General features: G+C 48.4%; 2 protein-coding genes across 10 annotated transcripts in view; one reads left to right on the top strand and one right to left on the bottom strand.

Moving 5' to 3' along the window:
- Nono (non-POU domain containing octamer binding) overlaps positions 1-825 on the bottom strand; it is a 35,122-nt gene extending 34,297 nt beyond the window's left edge. For 2 of the 3 annotated variants that reach the window (XM_087210528.1, XM_087210524.1), the window contains exon 1: positions 611-825. In XM_087210528.1, the coding sequence (XP_087066654.1) occupies positions 611-613 (3 nt within the window). In that variant the 5' untranslated portion in view covers positions 614-825. The remainder of the gene's footprint in view (positions 1-610) is intronic. The other variant, XM_087210525.1, reaches the window with a different exon arrangement.
- Positions 441-16,942, top strand: Zmym3 (zinc finger MYM-type containing 3). Of its 7 annotated transcripts, none has more exons than XM_004872647.4 (25): positions 441-564; positions 2,342-3,030; positions 4,097-4,140; positions 4,427-4,499; positions 4,934-5,228; positions 5,442-5,619; positions 5,954-6,172; positions 6,463-6,613; positions 6,861-6,976; positions 7,139-7,225; positions 7,344-7,494; positions 7,738-7,910; positions 8,089-8,254; positions 8,906-9,003; positions 9,245-9,407; positions 9,686-9,798; positions 9,912-10,086; positions 10,269-10,415; positions 11,260-11,363; positions 11,684-11,852; positions 12,305-12,456; positions 12,972-13,086; positions 13,762-14,016; positions 15,245-15,362; positions 15,462-16,942. In XM_004872647.4, exons 2-25 carry the CDS (start codon positions 2,361-2,363, stop codon positions 15,652-15,654), a joined length of 4,125 nt encoding a protein of 1,374 aa, XP_004872704.1. In that variant the 5' UTR covers positions 441-564; positions 2,342-2,360; the 3' UTR covers positions 15,655-16,942. The 7 variants fall into 7 exon arrangements, with proteins under 7 accessions (XP_004872704.1, XP_087066649.1, XP_004872700.1 ...); XM_087210523.1 differs by lacking the exon at positions 441-564 and adding an exon at positions 890-960 and having other exon boundaries at positions 4,433-4,499; XM_004872643.3 differs by lacking the exon at positions 441-564 and adding an exon at positions 890-960.
- Positions 16,943-24,498: the final 7,556 nt, after the last annotated feature.

The following is a 24,498-nucleotide window of genomic DNA, read 5'->3' as shown; positions in this document are numbered from 1 at the left end:
ACACCAAATCTACATGTTTCAAAGGGGATTCTGTTGCTGCCTGAGCCTAATCTCTCATTTACTATATGCTGTGCAGCCTTTAGGGACTGGAAGGGGAACATAGTGAGCAGGATTGTAAAGTGTTCTAACTGTAACAAGGACCGAGAGTGAATCCTGGCACCTATTTTTTAAAGCCAGTAGGCCTAATACTAGTGGTCCCTACTCCCACCCTTCTCTAGCCTTAACCTCAGCCACACCCACATGCTAAGGACCATCCGGGCGGGGGAGCCTGAGTGTGTTTTAGCGCTTGCGTGCTCCTGCTTCTGAGAGGCCGAGAGACAAGAGAAGAGACAAAAAGAGACAGACAGATACAGAGAGACACAGACACACACACATATACACACACACACACACACACACAGCGAGAGCGAGAGCGGGGGGGGGGGAGGAAGGAGGAAGAGGAAGAAAAAAGACAAGGGCAGGAAGAGAGGGAGAAAAGAGGGAGAGGGGAGAAAGAGACAGAGACACAGAGAGGACACGAGCTGAGCTATTGGACCTTGTGAGGAAAACTACAGAAGAGATAATGTAAGGAGCCTCCTGCAGGAAGACTCAGGGAGACCTCAGAACTCACCATAAAACCGTTGAGGAAGTCGGCGGGGGCGGGGTAGCTTTGCAGAAACTGGTTTGGGGGTCATCAGGGAATAAAGGTTACTGCACAGGCGTTGTAACTGATCCAGAGCCATTTAACCCGCCTTGGGTGGCTGGAGAGCAAGCTTAAGACACTCCATAACTGTGACTCTCAGACAGTTTAGGGGGACCCGAGGCTGCAGAAAAGGGGAGGAGGGGCAAGTGAGGGCTGGGTCCCAGCCTCCCCCATTCTCCGCTGTCAATCACAACCTCAACAGTCGCTCAGGGGGCGGGCCCTGGAGAGGTGGGGATGGGGGAAGGGTAATCTTGGCAGGCGCCTGCTGCATGGCGTAGGTAGGGACTGCTGAGGGGGGCGGACGGGGGGGGGGTTGAACACGAGTGGGAAGCGAAGAGAGACACGGAGAGGGGGAGGGGACCAGGAACCATTTGAATGAGAGGAGGGGATGACGGGTGGAGAGGGAGCTAGGAGGTAGGGCGGGCACGGGTGTGACGGGGGCGAGATTGTTGAGCCAGGTAAGCGAAGCAGGTGCGTAGCTCCTATTTTTTGTGGTTTTGGTGTACTGGGCCTTTCGGTGGAAAAGGGTCACCGCCTTTTCTGGCGGTGAGTTTCAAAGCTCCAGAGGCTATCTTTTCCTCCTCAACTAACGGGGCCCGGGCTGGGGCTCAAGCTCCATCTCCAGTGACGGTGTTCCACTCCGCAATTTCCAGGCCGCCACTGGGCTGGGAGTCTCGCGCCGGGGGCCAGGGCTGTCTCGCGAGCCCCCTCCTCGAGCCAGCCAATGGGGTTGGTTGCTGGCGCTGCCCGCCCGCCTGGTGCAGAGCGCTGGGCTCTGTGAGCGGCGCTGCCATTTAAAGGGGCCGCGACCCCTGTCCTGGCTGCTAGGGAGGGAGGTGGAGAAGGAGCGCGGGGCCGTCGCTGTCTGCAGTTCTAGGCTTGTAGCCGTTACACTAACCCTGCCGCAGGTAGGGGTCGGGCGTGATCAAGCCGAACCGAACCTGCAGGCGGGATCTCGAAATAGCCGGGAGGGGGTCTGAGGAGAAATCGTAGCTCCAAAATGTCTTCCTGTAAATGCCTGAGGTGGGGGGTGGGCAACAGAAGAGAGGACTGGGGGAGAAATGGGAAAGGGGGACAGGGCTGGGAAGTGGGCTACCCTGAAAGGTAACTAAGGGGGGGATGGTGAGGAAGGGCAGTTTGTGGGGGCGGGGAAAGGGCCGTGGGAGGACCTTGTAACGCGGCGGGGGGTTGTAGACAGAATGGGTGAAGACTGAGGGGGGCACTAAGAGCCTAAGACGGGCTAGAAACTGAGGTCGTGGGGGCGGGAAAGGCTTCTGGTGGCGACGGCCCTTGGAGACTAAGGGGGCGTTCAGCCCGAGTTGTGTGGGGGAGGAGATTGATAGGTAAGGGGGGAGGGGAATTGGGAATTGCATGGGGGTGGGGGCGGGCGTTTGAAACAACCGACTGACTGCCTGACGAGCATGGGCAAGGGGCCAGGCGGGGAAAACCACTCCCCACAGAGGGCGCTGTATGTATGTGGGGGGAGTGGTCATTAGGACGAAAGCCTGTGGAAATGCCTGTGGAAATGCCTGTGGGTGGGGGGAGGGGGAGCTGTTCATAAGAAATCCAAGTGGATGATGGGGTGTGTCCCAGAGCCTATGTAAGAAGAAATTTTGGCTAAGACCACCTCTACTGGCCCCCTCTTCTCCTAATCTGCAGTCCATATCCAGCCGTCCTCATGGACCCCAGTGATTTCCCCAGTCCATTTGACCCGTTGACCCTGCCAGAGAAGCCCCTGGCTGGAGACCTTCCAGTAGACATGGAATTTGGAGAGGATCTGCTGGAATCCCAGACTGCCCCAGCTCAAGGATGGGCCCCCCCTGGTCCTTCTCCATCCTCGGGAGCCCTGGACCTGCTTGATACCCCTGCTGGCCTGGAAAAAGACCCTGGCGTAGTCCTGGATGGAGCCACTGAGCTTCTGGGGCTGGGGGGGCTGCTCTATAAAGCCCCCTCCCCCCAAGATGTGGACCATGGTCCTGAGGGGACCCTTGCATGGGATTCAGGGGATCAGACCCTAGAGCCTGGACAAGGGGGCCAGACCCCTGAGGTGGTGCCACCTGATCCAGGGGCTGGGGCAAATCCCTCTTCACTGGAGGGGCTACTAGAGCCTTTGGCTCCAGATTCTCCAATAACCCTGCAGTCCCCCCATATTGAAGAGGAGGAGACAACTTCCATAGCTACAAGGAAAAGGGGCTCCCCTGGGCAGGAGGAGGAGCTTCCCCAAGGGCAGCCACAGAGCCCAAATGGCCCCCCTAGTCCTTCACTGGGAGAGGCTCTGGGGGATGGAATCAACAGTTCTCAGACCAAACCTGGGGTCTCTAGCCCTGCTGCACATCCATCCTTGCCAGGTAGGTTGCCTAATCATCTGGAGTATCAGGTCTGGGGAGAGGGTGGAGGTAAGGAGGGGCTATGTGGTTTGGGAAGTGGGGGAAGGGGGGGATAAGAGTAGGAAAGTGTGTGTGTGGAAGGAGTTGGGGTTTGAAAGCGATGGAGGGAGGGTGTGGTGAAGATAAAGGAAAATCCAGGTAGGGGGAAGGAAGCACAGGGGGCATTAAGGAGGAATGGGGTAGTTTCAGGAAATGAGTTGGGAGGAATAGGTTTGATGGGAGAGGTTCTCTCTTTATTTATTTATTTATTTATTTATTTATTTATTTATTTATTTGGTATTGGGGATTGAACTCGGGACCTTGAGCTTGTGAGGCAGGTGACGGTTCTCTTTTTCATAACCCAGTGGGCTTTTGGTGCCAGGGTTTTTCCTTTAGGATTTGTGAGAGGACACCAGTTTTCTTGGCCCTAAGATCTTTTCAGCTGTTTGGTTCTAGATGGGAGTGGGATTTCTGGAATTGATGAATGGTAACTAGGTTCTGGACCCTCTAACAGCCTACTAATTTCAGGGGAATGGTAGAATGCAGAGCCTAGGAGTGCATCTCTTAATAGGGAAAGGACAGCCTAGCGTTCCCCTCCTCTGCCTAGTGGTGTCCTCTCTCCAGGCTGTGACCAGGGTCTTGGGACTTACATAATCACCCAAGTCCAGGGGAATCTACCCATACATTGATGCTTTCTTTTCCTCTTGCTTCCTGTGGAAAGTTGCATTTGGTTTTGTTGGTAAAATACAAATTCTCCTTGAAAGGTGTGTTACCTGTGTTTCTTTAACTTCCAATAACTGGAATAGAAATCTAGTGAGAAGGGTAGGATGTATTTAAAATGGAGAATGGCTGCAGCCTTCCCCCGCTTTAGTACAGAACCCGAGGTAACCCTGAGAGGGGCCCCAAGAAGCCACAGGCACTCAAGTTTTCCCTTTCAGTTTTGAGTTAAGTTCTTCCCCAGTAATGGAGACTACATTGGGGGGTTGGGCCAGGGAAGGGGTGGCAAGGGCAGGCTCAAGATTTAGGGTGTCTTCTGCTTCCTTTGCAGGAGATGGCCTGACTGGGAAGGCGAGTGAGAAGCCACCTGAGAGGGTGAGGGGGGAGGGGATTGGAAGGAGTCTGGTTCCCCCTATAGCTAAGGGAAGGACACATCCTTTATTTTCCCTCCCAGATGTTATTCTGTGGAGAGTTAAAAGGCGGGAGGGAGCTCTTGTGTCTACTGCTTCTTAAGAAGAAAGGCTTCCTTTTCTCCCCTCTTAAGGGCTGGGCCAAGGTCCCTACTCTCCTTTACCCCTCCCTTCTCCTACCCCCCCCAACCCCCTTTATTCCTGTTAGCCTGGCTCTTGTGTCAGTTTTCCTCCCTCCCCATGTTTCCAAGGTACAGAAGAGAAGTGAGCGCGTTAGAAGAGCAGAGCCTCCAAAACCAGAGGTTGTGGATTCCACTGAGAGCAGTGAGTAGGATTTGAGGAAGTGTGGCCTGAGAATTCTGGATATGGAGAAGAGGCAAAGGTGGAATATGGAAAGGCATAGATCTTCCAGCTCCTGTACTACCTCTCCATGCAGAGCTTGAAGTGTCCTCTCCCCTGTGGGTTGGCATGGAAACCAGGGGCAGTGGGAGAGATTGAAAACAAGAGCAGTGAGAATAGACAGTTTCCTGTTTCAGCTATGTCATCCCTGTCCCCAGTCTTCTCTCTTAGAGGCTGTCCATTCCCCTCCCTAGAAGAGGTTACTTGATAAAGTAACCTAGGGCAAGAGACACCAGTGGGTGAAAATACCAATGTAAATGCAGGGGGGCGGGGGGACAGGGATCCCATGATCAGGACTGAACTGTTAGTCTGGTCATCAGATGGCTGGCAGCCTTTTCTCACTGACCCCCCTTCCTCAGTTCCAGTGTCAGATGAGGATTCTGATGCCATGGTAGATGATCCCAATGATGAGGACTTTGTGCCATTCCGGCCCCGCCGCTCTCCTCGCATGTCCCTACGCTCAAGTGTGGCACAAAGGTCCGGGCGCTCTTCAATGGGCACCAAGATGACTTGTGCACATTGCCGAACACCGCTGCAGAAGGGGCAGACGGCTTATCAGCGCAAGGGGCTGCCCCAGCTCTTTTGCTCTTCATCTTGTCTCACTACTTTTTCCAAGAAGCCCTCGGGCAAAAAGACCTGTACCTTCTGCAAGAAGTGCGTGAGAATCTTAGGGTTGGGGAAGCAGGGATCAGGGTGGGACTAGTGGTAAAATAGATTGTGTTGGTAAGAACCAAGCAGCATGGAGCTGGGAGAGCGCAATTTAGGGAGAGGGTCAGCAAATGTTTGTTCTGTGGTCATCAATCCTGGGGGAGGATTGAAAGAAGAAAGTGGTCCTAAGTAGATATTCAAAACTGTTCCTACGTCTAGGGAGATCTGGAACACCAAGGAGTCAGTCGTGGCACAAACTGGTTCGGGAGGCTCCTTCCATGAGTTCTGCACGTCTGTCTGTCTCTCCCTATATGAGGCACAGCAGCAGCGCCCAATTCCCCAGTCTGGGGATCCTGCTGATGCCACTCGCTGCAGCATATGCCAGAAGACTGGAGAGGTGAGACACTCAATGAAGCTTATTTACAGTGTCTGGCCAGCCCTGTCCTGCCCCTCCAGTTCTGGGGCTGCAGGGGCCAGACCCTGTGGACAAGGGGAGTGGGGGGGAAAGGCAGCCATCATGAGGGAGCATATTCAAGGATAGAGCTTCTCCAGGATGTATGCAGCTGGCCTCCCAGGACCTCACCATCAAGTCGGCAGCCTGATGCACAGGTTGGGGGGTCCCTGGGCCCACTGCTGTGAAGGTCTAGGGTGAGGTGGGGGGCTGTCCTTGGATAGGGGTGGGCGGTGGTGGCCACGCCCTGGCTCAGGGTGTGTGTGTGTGTGTGTGGCAGGTCCTGCATGAGGTCAGCAATGGCAGCGTGGTGCATCGACTCTGCAGCGATTCTTGCTTCTCCAAATTCCGGGCCAACAAGGGACTGAAAACCAACTGTTGTGACCAGTGCGGGGCTTACATCTATACCAAGACCGGGAGTCCTGGCCCGGAGCTCCTCTTCCATGAGGGCCAACAAAAGCGGTTCTGCAACACAACGTGCTTGGGGGCATACAAGAAGGTGGGGCCGAGGGAGTAGTGCTTAGAGGGTTGTGGAAGGGGGTGTGGTTCTTGGGTGATAAATAAAGGTGCCTGATGGGTCAGAGGGGTGGGAGAAATAAAACAAATAAAGGGGGCTTCAATTGTATCTGTTACGTTTTATTTTTGAAGCTGGCTGGTGGACACACAGGTCTTTGTTATATCATCACCTATTCTTTTTTGTATGCCTGAACTATTTCATGTTTAAAAAATTTAAAAAATAAAAGTGAAGGGACAAATCCAGCCTCAGCCTCTCCTTCCCCATCCTCACAGAAAAACACACGCGTGTACCCATGTGTCTGGTGCAAGACCCTGTGTAAGAACTTTGAGATGCTATCACATGTGGATCGTAATGGCAAGACCAGCTTGTTCTGTTCCCTGTGCTGTACCACTTCTTACAAAGTGAAGCAGGCAGGGCTCACTGGTAGGTGCAAAGCCCTCTTCTCTGAGATCCCTGCTGGCCTTCCTTCTGCCTCCCATACTCCCCTCTTTTAAAGCAATCCCTGCTGCCCGTCCTCAGCCCCAACTACATCTTCCCATGGATTTTCTGTTCCATTTCTGCACTGCCTTACACCTTCTGTGCTCTCTCTCTTTCTGTCTCTCGCTGTCTCTGTCTCTCTCTGTCTCTGTCTCTCTCTCTCTGTCTCTCTCTCTCTCTCTTTCTGCCCCAGGCCCTCCCCGACCCTGCAGCTTCTGCCGCCGCAGCCTTTCTGACCCCTGTTACTACAACAAGGTTGACCGCACAGTCTACCAGTTCTGCAGCCCCAGCTGCTGGACCAAGTTCCAGGTACTTCAGACCCTGGACCAGGGATAAAAGGGTGTGGTAACGGAGAGAGGGCAGGAGAATTGGGGTAGGTAGGCCTGGGGAGAGCAAAGAACAAGCCTGATTGCCCTCCCTTCCAGCACTGCACACATCTTGCCCCTTCCTTACTTCTCTTCTTCCCTCCAGCGTACAAGCCCTGAGGGGGGCATTCACCTGAGCTGTCACTACTGCCACAGCCTCTTCAGTGGCAAGCCTGAGGTCTTGGATTGGCAGGTAAGACCCTTCCACCCCTCACCCACATCTTGCCACATGTCTGAAGGAGTCCTTTAACTTGGATCCCGCCAGGTTCAGATGTCACAATTCTGCCCTCCTTGCCCTGTGCCCCCCTCAGGACCAGGTGTTCCAGTTCTGCTGCCGTGATTGCTGTGAGGACTTCAAGCGGCTTCGGGGTGTGGTATCCCAGTGTGAGCACTGCAGGCAGGAGAAACTCCTGCATGAGAAACTCCGATTCAGTGGGGTGGAAAAGAGCTTCTGTAGTGAAGGTAAGGAGGTGGGGAAAGGGTGGTGGCCCTGTCCCTCATAGCTGGGGAGAATGGTAGAGAAGGGAGCAAGGTTTGGAAAGTAGTCCCAGCAAGGCCTTCTGCTCAGGATGCTCTTTCCTATCTATCCTAAGGCTTTGAGCATGAGAAGCTGTTTAGAGGTTTCAGGTATGGTGCCTTGAAAATGTTGGTCTCATGCCTGTGAATATCTTTATGTCTCTGCATGCTTTTTCTTCTTCTTTCCAGGCTGTGTGCTACTGTACAAACAAGACTTCACTAAGAAGCTGGGCTTGTGCTGTATCACTTGTACTTACTGCTCCCAGACCTGTCAGCGTGGAGTCACTGAGCAACTGGATGGCAGCACCTGGGACTTCTGCAGTGAGGACTGTAAGAGCAAGTACCTGCTGTGGTACTGCAAGGTAAATAGGGTCATGCCAGAAAGGAGGGAGGCTGTTGTACTGACACCAGAGTGTGGCCAGATCTCCGGGAAGGGAAGTCTGTCTCCAGTCTCTAAGGGGAGGAGCAGGGCTTACCCCAGAAGAGATGGCCTAGCACATTTTAGAGAAGCAGGTCTGACCATCCTGTCAACACCCTCAGGCTGCCCGGTGCCATGCCTGTAAGCGCCAGGGGAAGCTGCTGGAGACCATCCACTGGCGTGGGCAGATCCGTCATTTCTGCAACCAACAGTGTCTACTGCGCTTCTATAGCCAGCAGAACCAACCAAACTTGGATACCCAGAGTGGGCCTGAGAGCCTCCTGAACAGTAAGTCCTGGACAGGGGTTACTATATTTGAACTGGCTTGGACTTCTATAACACCAGACTCAGCCCCTTTCTTCCTCTATTGCTTTCACCTCATCCTTGGCTAGAACTCCTAGTACTATGCTCTCTTAACTTCTAGACCCTGCAGGTACCAGGGGGAATCTTGTTTAAATCTTCTTGGAGTTGGAGTCTACTGATTTTTCTTTTTCTTTTTTTCTACAGGATCTATTTTTAAGGAAGTGGGTGCCTACCTAGGTGGGATGGGGCATGTGGAGATTGTGGTTAGTTTTCCGAGAAAAGGCAGTATCAGCATCAATTCTACCTTTAATGATACTGAAAACTTCTTGTTTCTAGAATTACCTTGATCCTTCTACCATTCTAGGGATACTCCCGAGGGCTATCTAAATGGAAGATTTCAAACTGTGGATTTGGGGGAAGATACAGTATTTCTTCTTCTTGATAGCCAGGAGCAAAGAATCTTCTTAGCTACTCTTGCTGGGACCCAGAGAAGACTAGATGTGGGGTGACAAAGGGAAAGCATAGACTTCCCAATTGTATTTGGAGTGTCTCTTAATGAAGCTGTCCTGGAACAGAGTTGAGGAAAATGGAGAACTAGTTTCTCCAACAAAAACATTCATTTGTTTTGATCTACAGGCCAGTCTTCTGAGTCAAAGCCCCAGACACCTTCTCAAACCAAAGTGGAGAACAGCAACACAGTGAAGAACCCAGAGGAAAATGGGAATTTGGGCAAGGTTAGGACACAAACCAACAGGGAGGTAGGGCATGGTGGCACACGCCTGTAATATCAGCACTTGGGAGGCTGAGGCAGGAGGATTGCCAGAAGTTGGAGGCCAGCCTGGGCTATATAGTGAGTTCAAGGCCAGCCTGAACTACAAAGCGAGACCCTGTCTCAAGAGAAAAAAAAAAGCAGGAAGGATAATCTTGGAGGAAGGTACTATAGTTGGCAGCACTAATGTTCCTTTGTCTCTGTAGATCCCTGTGAAGACCCAGTCAGCTCCAGCTGCTCCCACCCCTCCTCCACCCCCGCCACCTCCAGCAACACCCCGTAAAAATAAAGCAGCCATGTGTAAGCCGCTGATGCAGAACCGAGGAGTCTCCTGCAAGGTGGAGATGAAGTCCAAAGGGAATCAGACAGGTGAGCCAGAGTACCTAGTGCCACGGGTTGTATTCAAGTCCTAGGCCTTCAGCCCTTTGTCCAGGGGTTAGACCAGGGCATTTCATAGGTGACTGAAGGATCATGCATATGGCTGTCCTCTAATGGTGGGGTTTTTTTCCTCAACTTTTGGTTCAAGGGCAGTTTTCTGATGTTAAGTGCATGTTAGAGCTTTTAGGGGTGGCAGGTCAGCACTGGGTCCTGGGTCAGATGTGATCTGTCTAGCAAGGGCTCTGAGAAGACCCCTTTCTTGTCAGCAGAAGAGTGGAAGCCACAGGTGATTGTGCTGCCCATCCCAGTGCCCATCTTTGTGCCAGTGCCTATGCATCTGTACTGCCAGAAAGTCCCGGTGCCTTTCTCGATGCCTATCCCGGTATGTTTCCCTGCCCCTCCTGGATTGAGACTTACCTCTCTCCCTTATTCTTATCAGCTGGGTCTTATTTTTTGGTGTGGTTCTTGATCTGTAGTTGGGATTTGTGCCTCCAGGTGCCTGTGCCCATGTTCTTGCCTACTACCTTGGAGAGCACAGACAAGATTGTGGAGACCATTGAGGAGCTGAAAGTGAAGATTCCTTCCAATCCTTTGGAGGCTGACATCCTGGCTATGGCAGAAATGATTGCAGAGGCTGAGGAGTTAGACAAAGCCTCATCTGACCTTTGTGGTATTCTATGGATGGCAATGATGCTGGAGATAGGGTGCTACCAATCTGTCTGCCTGATGGGGTGGAGAGTGGTGAACTTGGTGCTGAATGGAATGGGGAGAATTGTTGGGATCAGCCCCTGAAGGTCTGTGTGTGTGCCAGGCTGGAGATGCAGCAACTGAGCTAACTTCTCTGCCTCCCAGATCTTGTGAGCAACCAGAGTGCAGAGGGACTTCTGGAAGACTGTGACTTGTTTGGGCCAGCCCGAGATGACGTCTTGGCTATGGCTGTCAAGATGGCCAATGTCTTGGATGAGCCTGGGCAAGATTTAGAAGCAGACTTCCCCAAGAGTGAGTAGGATTAAAAGCATTTATGCCATCAAGAAAGGAGTGTTCCTTGTGACCCTGAGCATGCCCCTAATCAGTGGTTATTGTGACCCTAAGACAGAAGGTTCTCACAGAGAATAGTGTTAGAGATAGCGAGTATACTGATTTTACAGAGTCGTGTGTGTGTGTGTGTGTGTGTGTGTGTGTGTGTGTGTTTTACTTTTTTTCTTTTTTTTCTGAGCCCAGGTCTGGCTTTTTTTTGAGACAGGGTCTCGCTATACAGTTTACACTAGCATTGAACTCACTATGTAGCCCAGGCTGGCCTTGAACTCATGGCGATTCTCCTGCATCTGCCTCCTGAGTGCTGGGATCACAGGCATGCACCACCACACCTGGCATTATTTACCCCCCCCTTCCCCCCAGTACTGGGAGTCATACTCAGGACCTTACGCTTGCCAGACAGGCATGGCGCCACTGAGGTACATCCCTGGTCCAGGCATTATTTACTTTTTTTTTTGGTACTGGGGATCGAACTCGGGTCCTTGCACTTGTGAGGCAGTCAGCGGAACCACTGAGCTAAATCCCTGGCCCTGTTTACTTTTAATTGTGATAAAAAGCATATGATTTTGCCATTGTCACCATTTTAAGTATACAGTTCCCGTTGGGTATACTCACATTGCTGTGTTTGTGTTTGGTGTTTTTGTGCCTCTGAGAATAGTTTTGGTATAGCTTTGTGGCTTCCAGTTGAGTCCAATGAAGCTGTTCAAGAGGCTTATCTTGAGTCAGGTGGGCAGAGTAGCAAGGATGTGATAGGACTGCAAAGCTGAAGTCTTAAGAAATTGGTTTTTTCTTTCTTCCCTTCTGTTAGATCCTTTGGACATCAACCCTAGTGTGGACTTCCTCTTTGATTGTGGCCTGGTAGGGCCTGAGGATGTGTCTGCTGAACAAGACCTTCCCCGAACCATGAGGAAGGTGAGGACTGGGGCTACTGCTGTATCCACAAAAGCAGGTTGGAGGCCCAAAGGGGAGGGATGGGTGTGCCTGTAGCCAAGCCAGTAACCTCAATTTGACCTCTGACATTCTCTCCAACATGAGGAATACTGAGATACAGCCAAACTTTGTTGTCTCCCCAGTTCACAAGGTTATCAGAGCTATTCTGGAGCTCCGTACCATGGAGACTTCCTGTGTTCTTACCTCATCCCCCAACCCTGATGGTAAACACTGTTCTGATGAGTTTCCATAGTGACCCGGGCCTTACCTCTTCCACTTCCCTCCCTTCTTTTCCCCTCCAGGGTCAAAAGCGGCTGGTGCTTTCTGAAAGTTGTTCGAGGGACTCCATGAGCAGCCAACCTAGTTGTACTGGTCTCAACTATTCATATGGTGTCAATGCTTGGAAGTGCTGGGTACAGTCAAAATATGCCAATGGAGAAACCAGCAAAGGTGATGAACTGCGCTTTGGCCGTAAGTACCCAGGGGAGGAAAGAGGAGCAGGGAGGAGGGGGAGAAAGGGAAAAGGGGTTTGCCTGTAAGTCAGCTGAACATGTCTAGAAATGATAAGGGTATGATCACTTAAGGGTGCCCTGTGAAGATGGGGAAGAGTTGTACATTAAAGAGAGGTGCTGGCTGGGTATGGTGGCACATGCCTGCAATCCCAGCACTCAGGAGGCTGAGGCAGGAGGATCGCTGTGAATTCAAGGCCAGCCTGAACTATGAAAGCAAGACCCTGTCTCAAAAAACCAAAAAAAGTAAAATAAAGAGATTTACTGTCTTAGTTCAAGGCTGAGGGCTTTTTCGTAGTTGAGGGATTTGTTCAGGAGCTAGGTGTGCTAAAGGGTTAATGGTGATAGAGCTAAGTGAAATTCTCCATGCTGAGTTTTCTTAATCCCACCCACCCCCACTACATATCACTGCAGCCAAACCCATGCGTATCAAAGAAGATATTCTCGCTTGCTCAGCTGCTGAGCTCAACTATGGTCTGGCCCAATTTGTGAGAGAAATCACTCGACCCAATGGTGAACGATACGAACCTGACAGTATCTACTATTTGTGTCTTGGCATCCAGCAGGTACTCCTTGCATACCATCTTGTTTCCCCTCACTTTCAACACAGCAGATAGGGTCCTACTGAAATTGCACTTGTCTCCTACCCCAAACAGGCAGCTTGCTTTAATAGCCTATGAAAAATAGGATGTGAGATGTCAGTACTCCTATAATCATTGCTATGTGGGTCCCTTTGCCTTGAACCCATCTCAGAGGAGAGGGATGAGTGGGGCTGGGCTCCCTGAGTGGTAGGGCGATAACTTATTTCTCACTGGGAGAGGTCAGTCACATATTACCTGACAAGGGAGTCTGGGCTTCTGAGGAGTGTCTTCTCCAAGCCTGCTCCTCTTCCAGCAAAGCCTCAGTACTTCAGAGGTGTAGGAACACCCCAGGGGAAAGCACTGTGGATCACCTAATCAACCAGCTGTTTCCTGTTGTTTCCTAATTGGTGTCAAAGACACCGGGCCTGGGGCCTTCAGCATCACTGTCTTTCCTGTAAGACTTATAGTCTGGCTTTATATGTCTTTTTTTCTTTCTCCAGTACTTACTCGAAAATAACCGCATGGTGAACATTTTCACGGACCTTTACTACCTGACCTTCGTTCAAGAACTCAACAAGTCTCTGAGTACCTGGCAGCCCACACTTCTCCCCAACAGTAAGGGACAGGGACTTAGTAACACCAATTCCCTTTCTTTTCTTCTTCCAACACACTGGCCTGCCGTTTTTCATAAAGGGTCCGAGAGCATGTAATTCGATGCCTCAGGATTTAGAGCTAGCAGAGCAGGAGCCCCTGCCTTAAATGTGAGGAGGGAATCAAGACTTAGGTCTGAGCCATGTGCAGTGGTGTGAATCTGTAGCCCTAGCTACTCAGAAGGCTGAGGCAAGAGAATCACTGCAAGTTCGAGGCCAGCTTGAGCTATGTAATCATTTCAAAGCCAGCCTGAACTACAAAGTGAGGCCTTGTCTCCAAAAAACAAAAACAAAAACACCTTAGGTCTGAAGAGCTATCTCTGGAACCAAAAGAAGGATGACCCAGGTTTGGGTGGTAAGTAAAGAAAGAAAGCATGATGTTGTGAGACTTCAAGGTTTATGTCTACTGCTTACAACTTGATGTGAGAGAAGCTCCGAATGCAGGTAGAAAGTGCATAAAAATGCTGAGGAAAAAAATGCTGAGTCACTGTGTAGTACAGTTGAGTGTCAAGGTCTATCTATAAAGTGGTCACTTACCAAATGAGAAGTGTATGGTAAATGCACATGTGCAGGATTCTGTTGGGAGAAGCAGTTGGATTTGGGTAGTCCATTCTGAGTGGCCTCTCCTTGCTTATTACAGATACAGTGTTCTCACGAGTGGAGGAAGAGCATCTCTGGGAGTGCAAGCAGCTGGGGGTCTACTCACCCTTTGTTCTTCTCAACACCCTCATGTTCTTCAACACTAAGTTTTTTGGGCTGCAGACAGCTGAAGAACACATGCAGCTCTCTTTCACCAATGTGGTGCGGCAGTCACGCAAGTGTACTACCCCTCGAGGCACCACCAAGGTGGTGAGCATCCGCTACTATGCCCCAGTCCGTCAGAGGAAAGGGCGAGGTATGAGGCTGTTCCCCTCCTTTGCTTTTGCTTCTTCTCTACTTTCCCTACCATACTCCACCATACTCCTACCATACTTTCCCTACCATACTCCACCATACTTGCAGGTTGGCCCTCTCCTGCCACCAGCTTCCCTCTTCTTCCATTCCTGTGTTTGCAGAAAAGATGAAGACAGTCCTTCTAGCTGTCAGGCAGTGACTGTTGCATAAGTAGGGGATCACCTAGCTGCCTGTTCCCTATCTTTCCCCATTTCAAGGCAGTTTGCTTGCTTACCTAGTATTTTTGGGTGCTGGACAGGTAAGAAGCTGTTAAGGTGTGTTGGGCTATCAGGGAAAGTTAACAGAGTGAATGACAGGCTTCCCATGACTTAGAAACTGTATCTTGGCTTCCATTCTTTCTGGCCCTGGAAATCTTTCCTGTCTGAATGTGGGTCCCAAGGTTCCTTCTCTGGACTTGCACCTGGACTGATGCATGGGGATTGGGGCCAACATTGTTTCTCTGTCCTGGAAGGCAAGCCTAACCTTGCAACACAGTCTGTTTTGTCAATCTGTATTGTATGACTTCTGAGGTCACCTCTTCAAGATATTAACTTGGAAAAAAAAAAAGATACTAACTTGGGGGAGATTTTAAAGAGAGATTTTGGCACTAAGAATGAGGAGAGGTGGGCCTGGGATTTAGCTCAGCAGTGCCGCCACCTGCCTCGCAAGTGCAAGTTCCTGAGTTCGATCCCCAGTACCAAAAAAAAAAATAAAAACAAGGAGGGGTGTAGGCTGCAAAGCAGCACCGCTACAGAATGTTTTGTTGGTATGGAGAGACAGATTGACAGTTGACACACAGCCCTCCCCACCCCCCACCTTTGTGGTGCTGAGGATAGAAATCAGGACCTTGCATGTACTGGGCAAGAGCTCTACCACTGAGCTACATCCTCAGCTTTCCTTTATGAGTTTGTATTTTGTGTCCTAAGACCTTTCCTTTGTATCCTGGATTGTGCTGTGGAAGGTAGCTTGTTGAACCTGTACTTTTTTTTTTGTTTGGTTTGGTTTAGTTTTTTGAGACAGAGTCTTGCTGTGGTTCAGGCTGGCCTTGAAGTCACTATGTAGCCCGAGCTGGCCTTGAACTCACAGCAGTCTTCCTTCCTCAGCCTCCCAAGTGCTGGGATTACAGGCATGCGCACACCCAGCATGAGCCTATACTCTTAATGAGTCTAGGTCATTTCCCTCCTCCATAGATATGGGTCCTGGGAAACGAAAGAGAGAAGATGAAGCCCCTATCTTAGAGCAGCGTGAGAACCGCATGAATCCCCTCCGCTGCCCTGTCAAGTTCTATGAGTTTTATCTCTCAAAATGGTAAGTTGGAGGGTTTTGGGGAATGGCATCAGCATGTAGACCCAAGGGATCTTCTTTGCCTTGATACTGATTGTCTGTCTTCTCCACCTCCCATTGTAGTCCTGAAAGCCTCCGGACTCGAAATGATGTGTTCTACCTGCAACCTGAAAGGTCCTGCATCGCCGAGTCACCTCTTTGGTATTCTGTGATCCCCATGGACCGTAGCATGTTGGAGAGCATGCTCAATCGCATTCTGGCTGTGCGGGAGATTTATGAAGAACTGGGTCGTCCTGGGGAGGAAGACCTGGACTGAGTCCATGTGCCACCTGTATCCATCTTTCACATCAGTGTCCATCCTGTGGTCCCATCCTGTGGTCCCATCCTGCAGGGTGAATGGCCCAGGAACCAATGCTACTCATCCTGAAGGCCCCTGACTACCCCTTTCTACTCGCCCATTCCCCGCCTTCCCTGGGAACTGCTGACTTTTACCTTCTTCAGTACCACTTGACAACCACAGGGCCTCGTAGCAGGGCTAGTTCCCCAGTGATGGGCAAAGACCAGCTGGCTCGCTTTCTTTATGGTTCAGAGTAAATCCTTTCTCTTGGGGCCAGACTGGGGTGGAGTGTCAATAGCTCTGGTGATCCTTTTGGCTTTGGGTTTCCTGATCCACCTGCATAGATGAAGCCCCTTGTTCCTAGTCTGACCTAGGGAAGAACAAAGCTGCCTTCTCTGCCCTGTGCCCACTCCCTTCTTTCTCTTCCCCGGTACCATGTGAAAGGGTCTTGTCTGAAAGGTGAAATGATGAAAGTAACAAGGGGACCATTTACCTAAAACACAGAGCTTAGAAACACTTCCCCTCCCATGAGCTAGTTGAGTTTTGGCACCCTCTCACTACCATGTCCCCCACCCCACCCCAGTAAGCGCCAACCCTTGGTGCTACCATTTCTAAAGAGTTCCAAATGCTTTCTTTTCCTCAAAGGCAGAGATTGACTCTTAGGTATGGGGAGCAGACTCCTGTTGTGCAGACTCCTGTCCCCTTGGTTTATGTGTTTGTCTCTCTCTGCCATCTTAGGTTGGCATGAGCCATGGTGTCCACATGCTTAGCCCCCTCTGTAACTGCCTCCCTTTAATTCCATAGACAGACTCCCAAGGCAAAAACTACCTTCTGACTTGATTTGGGGCTGGGTTCCCTGCTCTTGTTCGCCCCGATTGTAAGAGCCAGGCCAAACCTTTGGAGACCTTGGTGATGGAGGATGGGTCCTGTGATCAAAAGACAGGTGAGGAGCTGTGGGGGTGGGTCCTGCCCCTACTACCTACATCTTCTCTTTTCCCCATCTTCCTGTTGTAGTCCCAGAAAACTATTAGTGTCCAGCAAAGGGGGTACCCAGTTTGTTCTCTATTGGCTTTGCTGTTCCCCAGCTTCCTTTTTGTGTTTTTATAACTGTCACCAGTTTAGCCATTGTTTAAATTGTATATATTGTTCTGAGGCTCCTGGCCTATCCCTTCAGTGAGCCATGCCTGCCCTTGTGTTGTAGTGAGAAGCTGTTGTCACAACTAACCTGTCTCTGGAATTGTTTGTTTCAAATAAAGAGTTAAAATTGTCTTTTGCCTTCTCTGGAGGAGGGAGAGTGGTGTTTGGAGGGCTGAGGAGTGTAGGCCAGCAATACTGTATAACTTCAGGTCTCTCAAAGTGTAAAGAGGTCAGGTGTCCCATCTCAGTTTAAAAACCATTCTTACATAACTCAGTGAATCTACTATAAGTTTGTTTGTTTTTTGTTTTTGAGACAGGGTCTTGCTGTGTAGTTCAGGCTAGCCTCCAACTTTCCACAATCCTCCTGTCAGCCTCCTGAGTGCTAGGGTTACAGGCATATGCCACTGGCTCAAAATGTCTTTTAATAACGTTTCCAAACACTTAAGAAAAAAATATTCAACAGCCATCTATTAAGGACCCACTAGTTCAAGGACCTAGATTGCATGTTTTTAGAAAAGATAAAGCTAAGCCAGGGGTAGTGGCACACTCCCAGCACTCGGGAGGCTGAAGCAGGAGAATTGTCACAAGTTTGAGGCCAGCCTGAACTACAAAGTGAAACACCGTGTCAGACACACATACACACACACACACACACACACACACACTAGAGGGAGAAAGAACGAAGAACAAAGATTAATTAGACATTTCCTGTCCTCGGTAGGCTCCCAGGCAAGGGGAAGACCAGCCAGTACAGATAGAATGAAAGAAAGAATGCTATGGAAGAACAGGGGAATAAGGAACTTGTTTCAGGTATATAGGGAGAGTGTGTGAGTTTACTGAGGGAGATAACATTATGTTTGACATGCTCTTGAAGACAGTGGGAGGAATTGAGACCACAGGTGTAGGGTTGGGAAGTGTAAGGTTGAAATTTCCCAACCAGGGAATGGCAGGGAATGTTGCTCCGGAGACACCAACATGAAGGATGCAGGGGGCAGGCCTATAAGCATGCAGATAGGTGGGAGGACTATTCTGTGGGCCTCTATGGGGGATATGCAAATAGGGAAGGGAAGAGAAGATGGATTCAAAATAAGTTTTTGCAGGATCTGATGAATGGTTGGAAGGGAAGGTTGGCAGAGAGGGAAAAATTGAGCATGAACCCCAAGTTTGTATCCTTGATGATTGGGAGAGACACCTTTAGCCAAGATGGGAAACAGGATTTATTGTTACTTACATTTGTTTTTTGTCAGGGATAGGAGGAGGTTGGTGTTAGAGGTTTTTTCTCTTTTTTTTTTTTTGGTACCAGGAATCAAACTCGGGACCTTGTGTTTGCGAGGCAGGTGGCGGAACCACTGAGCTAAATCCCCGGCCCTAGAGGTTTTGATCATGTTGAGTTTGAGACTCCGTTGAAATACCCATGTGATGTCATGTGATGGCATAAGAGAACACCCCAACTTGAGTTTCTAGACATTGTACTGCCATAGAAACTTGGGCAAACCTTTTTGAGCTCCTAAAATACGGGTTCATATTCTGCCTTTACTTTCTCACAGAATTGTTGGGAAGATCAGATGAGAAAATGGATGTTAAAGAGCAAATAATGATGCTAGGTGTTACATATATACTAGGCAGTTAGAAATTTAGGTCTGAGGCTTAGAAGAAAAATCAAATGTTAGTTTAGAAGTCATGCAGGGGCTGGTGTGTAGAGCTCAGTGGTAGAGCAGTGGCCTGGAGTGTGCAAGGCCCTGGGTTCCATCCCCAGCTCTGTGTATAAATACATACATACATACACACATATATACATGTATGTCTTAGTTACTTTTCTTGTTGCTGAGACCAAATATCCAACACCCAAAGTTAAAGGAGGAAAGGTTTATTTAGCTCACAGTTTGCAGAGGTTTCAGTCCATAGTTGGCTGGCTCCAAGGCAGGCTGGCATGGCAGACAGGCATTGCAGAGGAGAAACAGTTCATGACAAAGTGTGCAGGTGGGAACACATTAGCCCTCTTTCTGTCCCTTGTATTTTAGGTGGGCTACCCACCCTAGGGAAGGTGTAGCACTCACCCCCTTAATTCTAGCCAGAACTATGCCAAACCAATCAGTGGACTGATTTAATAATCACGCACCCTTGATCCCAGCACCACACACTCTAGATCCAGTGACCCTGCAAAGTGACCCCTATGACTGCATGAGGCTTTGGGTAGGGCAGTAGACACAAGTGAAAGAAAGAAAGAGAGAAGAGAGAAGAGAGAGAGAGAGAGAGAGAGAGAGAGAGAGAGAGAGAGAGAGAGAGAGAGAGAGAGAGAGAGAGAGAGAGAGAGAGAGAGAGAGAGAGAGAGAGAGAGAGAGAGAGAGAGAGAGAGAGAGAGAGAGAGAGAGAGAGAGAGAGAGAGAGAGAGAGAGAGAGAGAGAGAGAGAGAGAGAGAGAGAGAGAGAGAGAGAGAGAGAGAGAGAGAGAGAGAGAGAGAGAGGAGAGAGAGAGAGAGAGAGAGAGAGAGAGAGAGAGAGAGAGAGAGAGGAAGAGGAGAAGAGAAGAGAAGGAAAGGAAAGGAAAGAAAGAAGAAAGAAAAAAAGAAAGAAAGAAAGAAAAAAAGAAAGAAAGAAAGAGAGGCAGGCCATCTCCAAAGTACTTCTAGTTGAGGCTCTGGGAGTGGATGAGGTCACTTGGAAAAATAGAAAAGCCAGGCATGTTGGGCACACCTGTACTCCCAACTACTCAAGAGGCTGAGGCAGGAGGATTGTAAGTTCAAGACCGTCCTGAGCAATTTAGCAAGACTGTCTCAAAAAAAGTGAGAGGGGGGAGGGAGGAAGGGAGGGAGAGAGAGAGGGAGAGCACCAAGCATAGTGGAACATGCCTGTAATCCCAGCACTCTGGGAGGCAGAGCCAGGAAGATCACAAGAGGTGTGGAGCAGTGCAAATGCCCTGGGTTTGATCCCAAGTACTCCAAAAACATATAAATAAAATAAAAATAAAAAGGGCTGGAGATGCAGTTCAACAGAAGAGCACTCTTGGATTCAATCCCTAGTACTGGAAAAAAAAAATACAGTGAGGAATGTCTCAAGTTAATCAGAGAAAGGAAACAAGAGGGAGAGACCAGAAAAGGAGGAGGAATGCCAAGTCTGTAAGATGCCAGTGGTATAACATGATGGAAAGAAAAGTAATTAACACAGATTTTGGTACCAGGAGTGGGGTCATTGCTGTGACTGTACCTAATCTCACAGCCAAGGCCAAGGCAAAGTCTATTAAACTTGCTTTCTTTTCCTTTTCTTTTCTCTTCTTCTTTCCTTCCTTCCTTCCTTTCTTTCTCTTTTCAAAATTTTGTTTTTCCAGTACCAGGGATTGAACCCGGGACCTTGCACTTGTGAGGCAGGTGTGGTGCCACTGAGCTAAATCCCCGGCCCTCTTTCTTTCTTTTTTGAGACAGGGTTTTGCTATGTAGTTCAGGCTGTTAAATTTGCTTTCTTCTCCCACCCACAATTCCTGAACTTCATCCCCAGTTCTTTTTTTTACTTTGTATTTTGAAATGGATCTTGCTAAGTTTTAATACTAGCTCAGCAGGTTATTTTGTTTGTTTGTTTGTTTGGAGACAAGGTCTTATATAGCCTAGGCTGGCCCCAAATGCATGGTTCTCCTACCTCAGCTTCCCAAGTGCTTGGATTACAGGCATATGCCCCCATGATTGGCTTACCTCTGCAGTTTTAAAAAATTTAATTTAAAGAAATTTTTAGCAAAACATTTATTGGTACAATTTAAATATACGTAATGATAACATTCATAATAGGGAATTTGTACCTGTACATGATATATCTTGGTTCTTCTTTTTTTCCCCATTTCCCCTCCCTTATGTACAAAAGCTTTATTTCCATTTTTTCCTTTGATTTTTTTCTCTTTTTTCCTTGTCCCTTCTTCCCTTTCTCCCTCTCTCCTCCCCGTTCTCATTTGAACATTTTCTTCCCATTTCCCAGTGTCTGTTGTACATTTTAGTCCTTATTTACACATTCGGTTTCTCACACCAGAGAAACAATGCACTATTTAAACTTGTGTGTTGAGGGCTGGGGATTTAGCTCAGTGCCTCCAGCGCCTGCCTTGCTAGCGCAAGGATCTGAGTTCAATCCCTGGTACAAACAAAACAAAACAAAAACTACAGTTAAACATGTGTGTTGAATTTATTTCACTTAAGAGTATGGTCTCAAGGTGCATCCATTTAGCTATAAATGTCTCAAGTGCACCCTTCTTTATGGCAGAGTAGTACTCCATTGTATAAAAAACCCCACATCTTCTCTATACATTCATAAGTTAACGAACATTTGGGCTGTTTCCAAGATTCAGCTATTACAAACTGTGCCACTATAAACGTGGGTGTACATATATTGCTGTGATATGATGCTTTTAATTCTTTTGGGAAGATACCAAGAAGGGGAATAGCTATGTTGAATGGAAACTCCAGTTTTAGTTCTTTGAGGAATCACCACACTGATTTCCACAGTGGTTCCACCAGTCTACACTCCTACCAACAGTGGAGAAGGGTTCCTTTTTCCCCACAGCCCCTCCAGCATTTGTTATTGGTTGATTTCTTGATAGCTGCCATTTTTTCTGGAGTGAGGTAGAATCTCAGTGTTGTTTCAATTTGCATCTCTGGAATGATCAGTGATGTTGAACATTTTTTCATATATTTATTTGCCGTTTCTACTTCTTCATCTGAGAAGTGTCTATTCATTTCAGATGCCCATTTTTGGATTGGGTCTTTAAATTTGGGGGGTCTGATTTCTTTGAGTTCTTTATATATTCTAGATATTAGTCCTTTGTGTGCTGGCAAAAATTTTTTCCCACACTGTGTCTCTTCACTCTGTTGGTGGTTTTTCTTGCTGTGCAAAAGCTTTTAATGAGATGAGATCCCAGTTGTTGATTTTATGATAGTTCCTATGTGACCAAGGTTTTATTCATAGTCTTTGCCTACACCAATGCCTTTAAGAGTTCTACCTGTTCTGGGCCAGGGATTAGCTCAGTGGTTCTGGTGCCTGCCTCGAAAGCACAGGGTGCCGAGTTCAATGCCCAGTTCCAAAAAAAATAAATAAATAAAGAGTTCTACTTATTCTATCTTCCAGCAAATTAAATGTTTCTTTTTAATATTTAGATCTTTGATATAGCTCTGCAATTTTAAACTGTGCAGCCTTTGGATGTATTACTTAAACTCTCTGCACCCATATTTCTTTGTCTATAAGAGTTAGAATAATAGCTACCTTATCAGTACTGAGATTATGTACTTAGTTTAGCACCAAATCTGGCACACACTGGGTGCTCCATGTCACAGCAGTTTCCCTTACTTTCACCCACTTAAGTAATTTTTTCTTTTTTAATTTAACCCCTCATATTTGTACGTATTTATGGGATATGGTATAATAATTTGATATATGTTCACATGTAATGATCAAATCAGTGTAATCAGCATTTTCATCTCTTCAAATACTTATTTCTTTTCTTTTCTTTCTTTATTTTTTTGAGACAAGGTCTTGATGTAGTCCAGGCTGGCCTCAAACTCATGATCCTCCTGTATCAGTGTAAGGGGCCACTGGCAGATGTGTCAAAGCCTGGGCATCTGAGGACACAAAGTCTGTCATTTAGCGCAGGCGCATGACAGACTTTGTTGTAATAATAAGTCAGCACTGACAACCACGCACCTACCACATGGCTATGCAAGGTTGTGTGGCTGTTTTGTCTACGTGTGTCTCAGAAAAGCTGATAAAAAAGGACACACAGCTCTTGAGCTCCGCAGCTGCAGCTCCAGCTCTCACACTCTGATGCTGCCCTTATGTTGTAAAATTAAAGTTTGGTTCCTGCTTTCTGGTGACATCTGCTCAACATGAGTTCTTTTCTTTGGGAACCTCGCCTGACCGGACCCCCTTTCAGCCCAAGGGCCTGGACAGTCAGCCTCCTGAGTGCTGGGATTACAGGCATGTACTTCCACACCTGGATCTTTTTCTTTTCTTTTTGAGACAAGGTCTCACTATGTAGTTCAGGCTGGTCTTGAATGTCTCTCCTGGTGAACCTTCTGCCTCAGCCCCCTCAGTGCTGGGACTATAGGCATGCACCACCACATGGGCCCAGTTTACTTATCATTTCTTTTTTTTTCTATTTATCATTTCTATGTCTTGAAAACCCCTGACTCTTTTCTTCTAGTTATCCCTCCCCCTTTTATAAATTTGTTTTGAGACAGGGTCTTGCTAGGTCATTAAATTGTCCATGCTGGGCTCAAGTTTGAGAGTGCTGGGATTACAGGCATGCCACCACCACACTTGACTCCTTTTCTTATTTTTTATTTTGAGACAGAGTCTTATTAAGTTGATAAATTGCCCCGGTTGGGCTCAAATTTGCAATCTTCCTGCTTTAGTTTCTAAGAGTGCTACAATTACAGGTGGATACTATATCACCATGCTCAGTTTAGTTAACACATTTAATCTGTACTACAGCCCTGTGACAGGTACTATAACTATCCCTGCTTTACAGATGTGGCAACTGAGGCACAGAGTGGCCAAGTAATATGGCTAAAGTCATACAGGTAGAAAGTATACCACTTTTTATTTGTTCATTTGCAATACTGGGGTGGAACCCAGGGCTTTACACACGCCAGGCAAGTGCTCTACCAGTAAGCCACAATCCAGCCCAGGAAGTAGGACCATGTTCTTTCTTTCTTTTTTCCCCCCTCAGTACTAGATTGAACCCAGGGCCTTCACCCAGGCTGGGTTTGAACTTGCAATCCTACTGCCTCAACCTCCCAGAGTGGCAGGATTACAGCCATGTGCCACCATGCCCGACCAGGCTGGACCATGTTCTTCAATTTTTTTTTTTTTGGTACCGGGGATGGAACTCAGGTCCTTGCACTTGCGCAGCAGGCGGTGAAACCACTGAGCTAAATTCCCGGCCCTGGACCATGTTCTTAATGGTTAGGCTTTACACTGGGGCCTCAGTTGGCTCACAGAACAGTTGGTCATTATCCTGTGTCAATTCCCTTTTCTCTTTGGAGCCCACTGTCAAATCTTTTTGCCCTTTGTTCCACAGTTCACTTTCAACTTTCCTGCATTTATTTATGTACAAATCTGTTTTGACCTAGATCACCTCAAGATCTCCACAGTCAGTCTATAATCAGGAATATAAGGTTATCTGTTAGTCTAGTAGGGGCCTAATTTTTTTTTCTGTGCTGGGAATGGAACCCATGGCTTTGCACATACTAAACATATGTTCTACCATGGAGCTATACCCCCAGTCCTGGGGCCTAAGTTTTAAGTCAGAAGTTTTCCTACACTTGGTAGCATAGAGTTCAAACTCCTGTAGAAACTTCTATATACTTATATGAGACCTTTCATGGGCTAGCCCCAGTCTCCTTTGTCTCACCTCCTACTTCAACTCTCCCCATCCCTATCTCATGCATTCTTTGCTCTAGTGACAGCCCATGTACTCTACTCTTTCAAGACTCTGAACTTTTGCATGTGCTTACTGTGCCTACATCCTCTTCCTGACTTCCCTTATGTCCACAGGCTATGTTGTGAATTTGGTTTTTTGGGGAGTGGGGTGGGGATATGGGGATTGAACCCAGCATCTTGCACTGAGGTGCATTCCCAGTCCTTTTTATTTTCTATTTTGACAGTCTCACTAAGTTTCGCAGACTGGCCTCAAACTCATAATCCTCTTGTCTCA

This window comes from Heterocephalus glaber, unplaced genomic scaffold (assembly GCF_053883595.1).
Source record: "Heterocephalus glaber isolate CG9 unplaced genomic scaffold, H.glaber_assembly_v1.0 deba00001145, whole genome shotgun sequence".
NCBI lineage: Eukaryota > Metazoa > Chordata > Mammalia > Rodentia > Bathyergidae > Heterocephalus > Heterocephalus glaber.
Note: the sequence above shows the minus strand (reverse complement) of the source record. Positions and strands in the feature narration are given on the sequence as shown.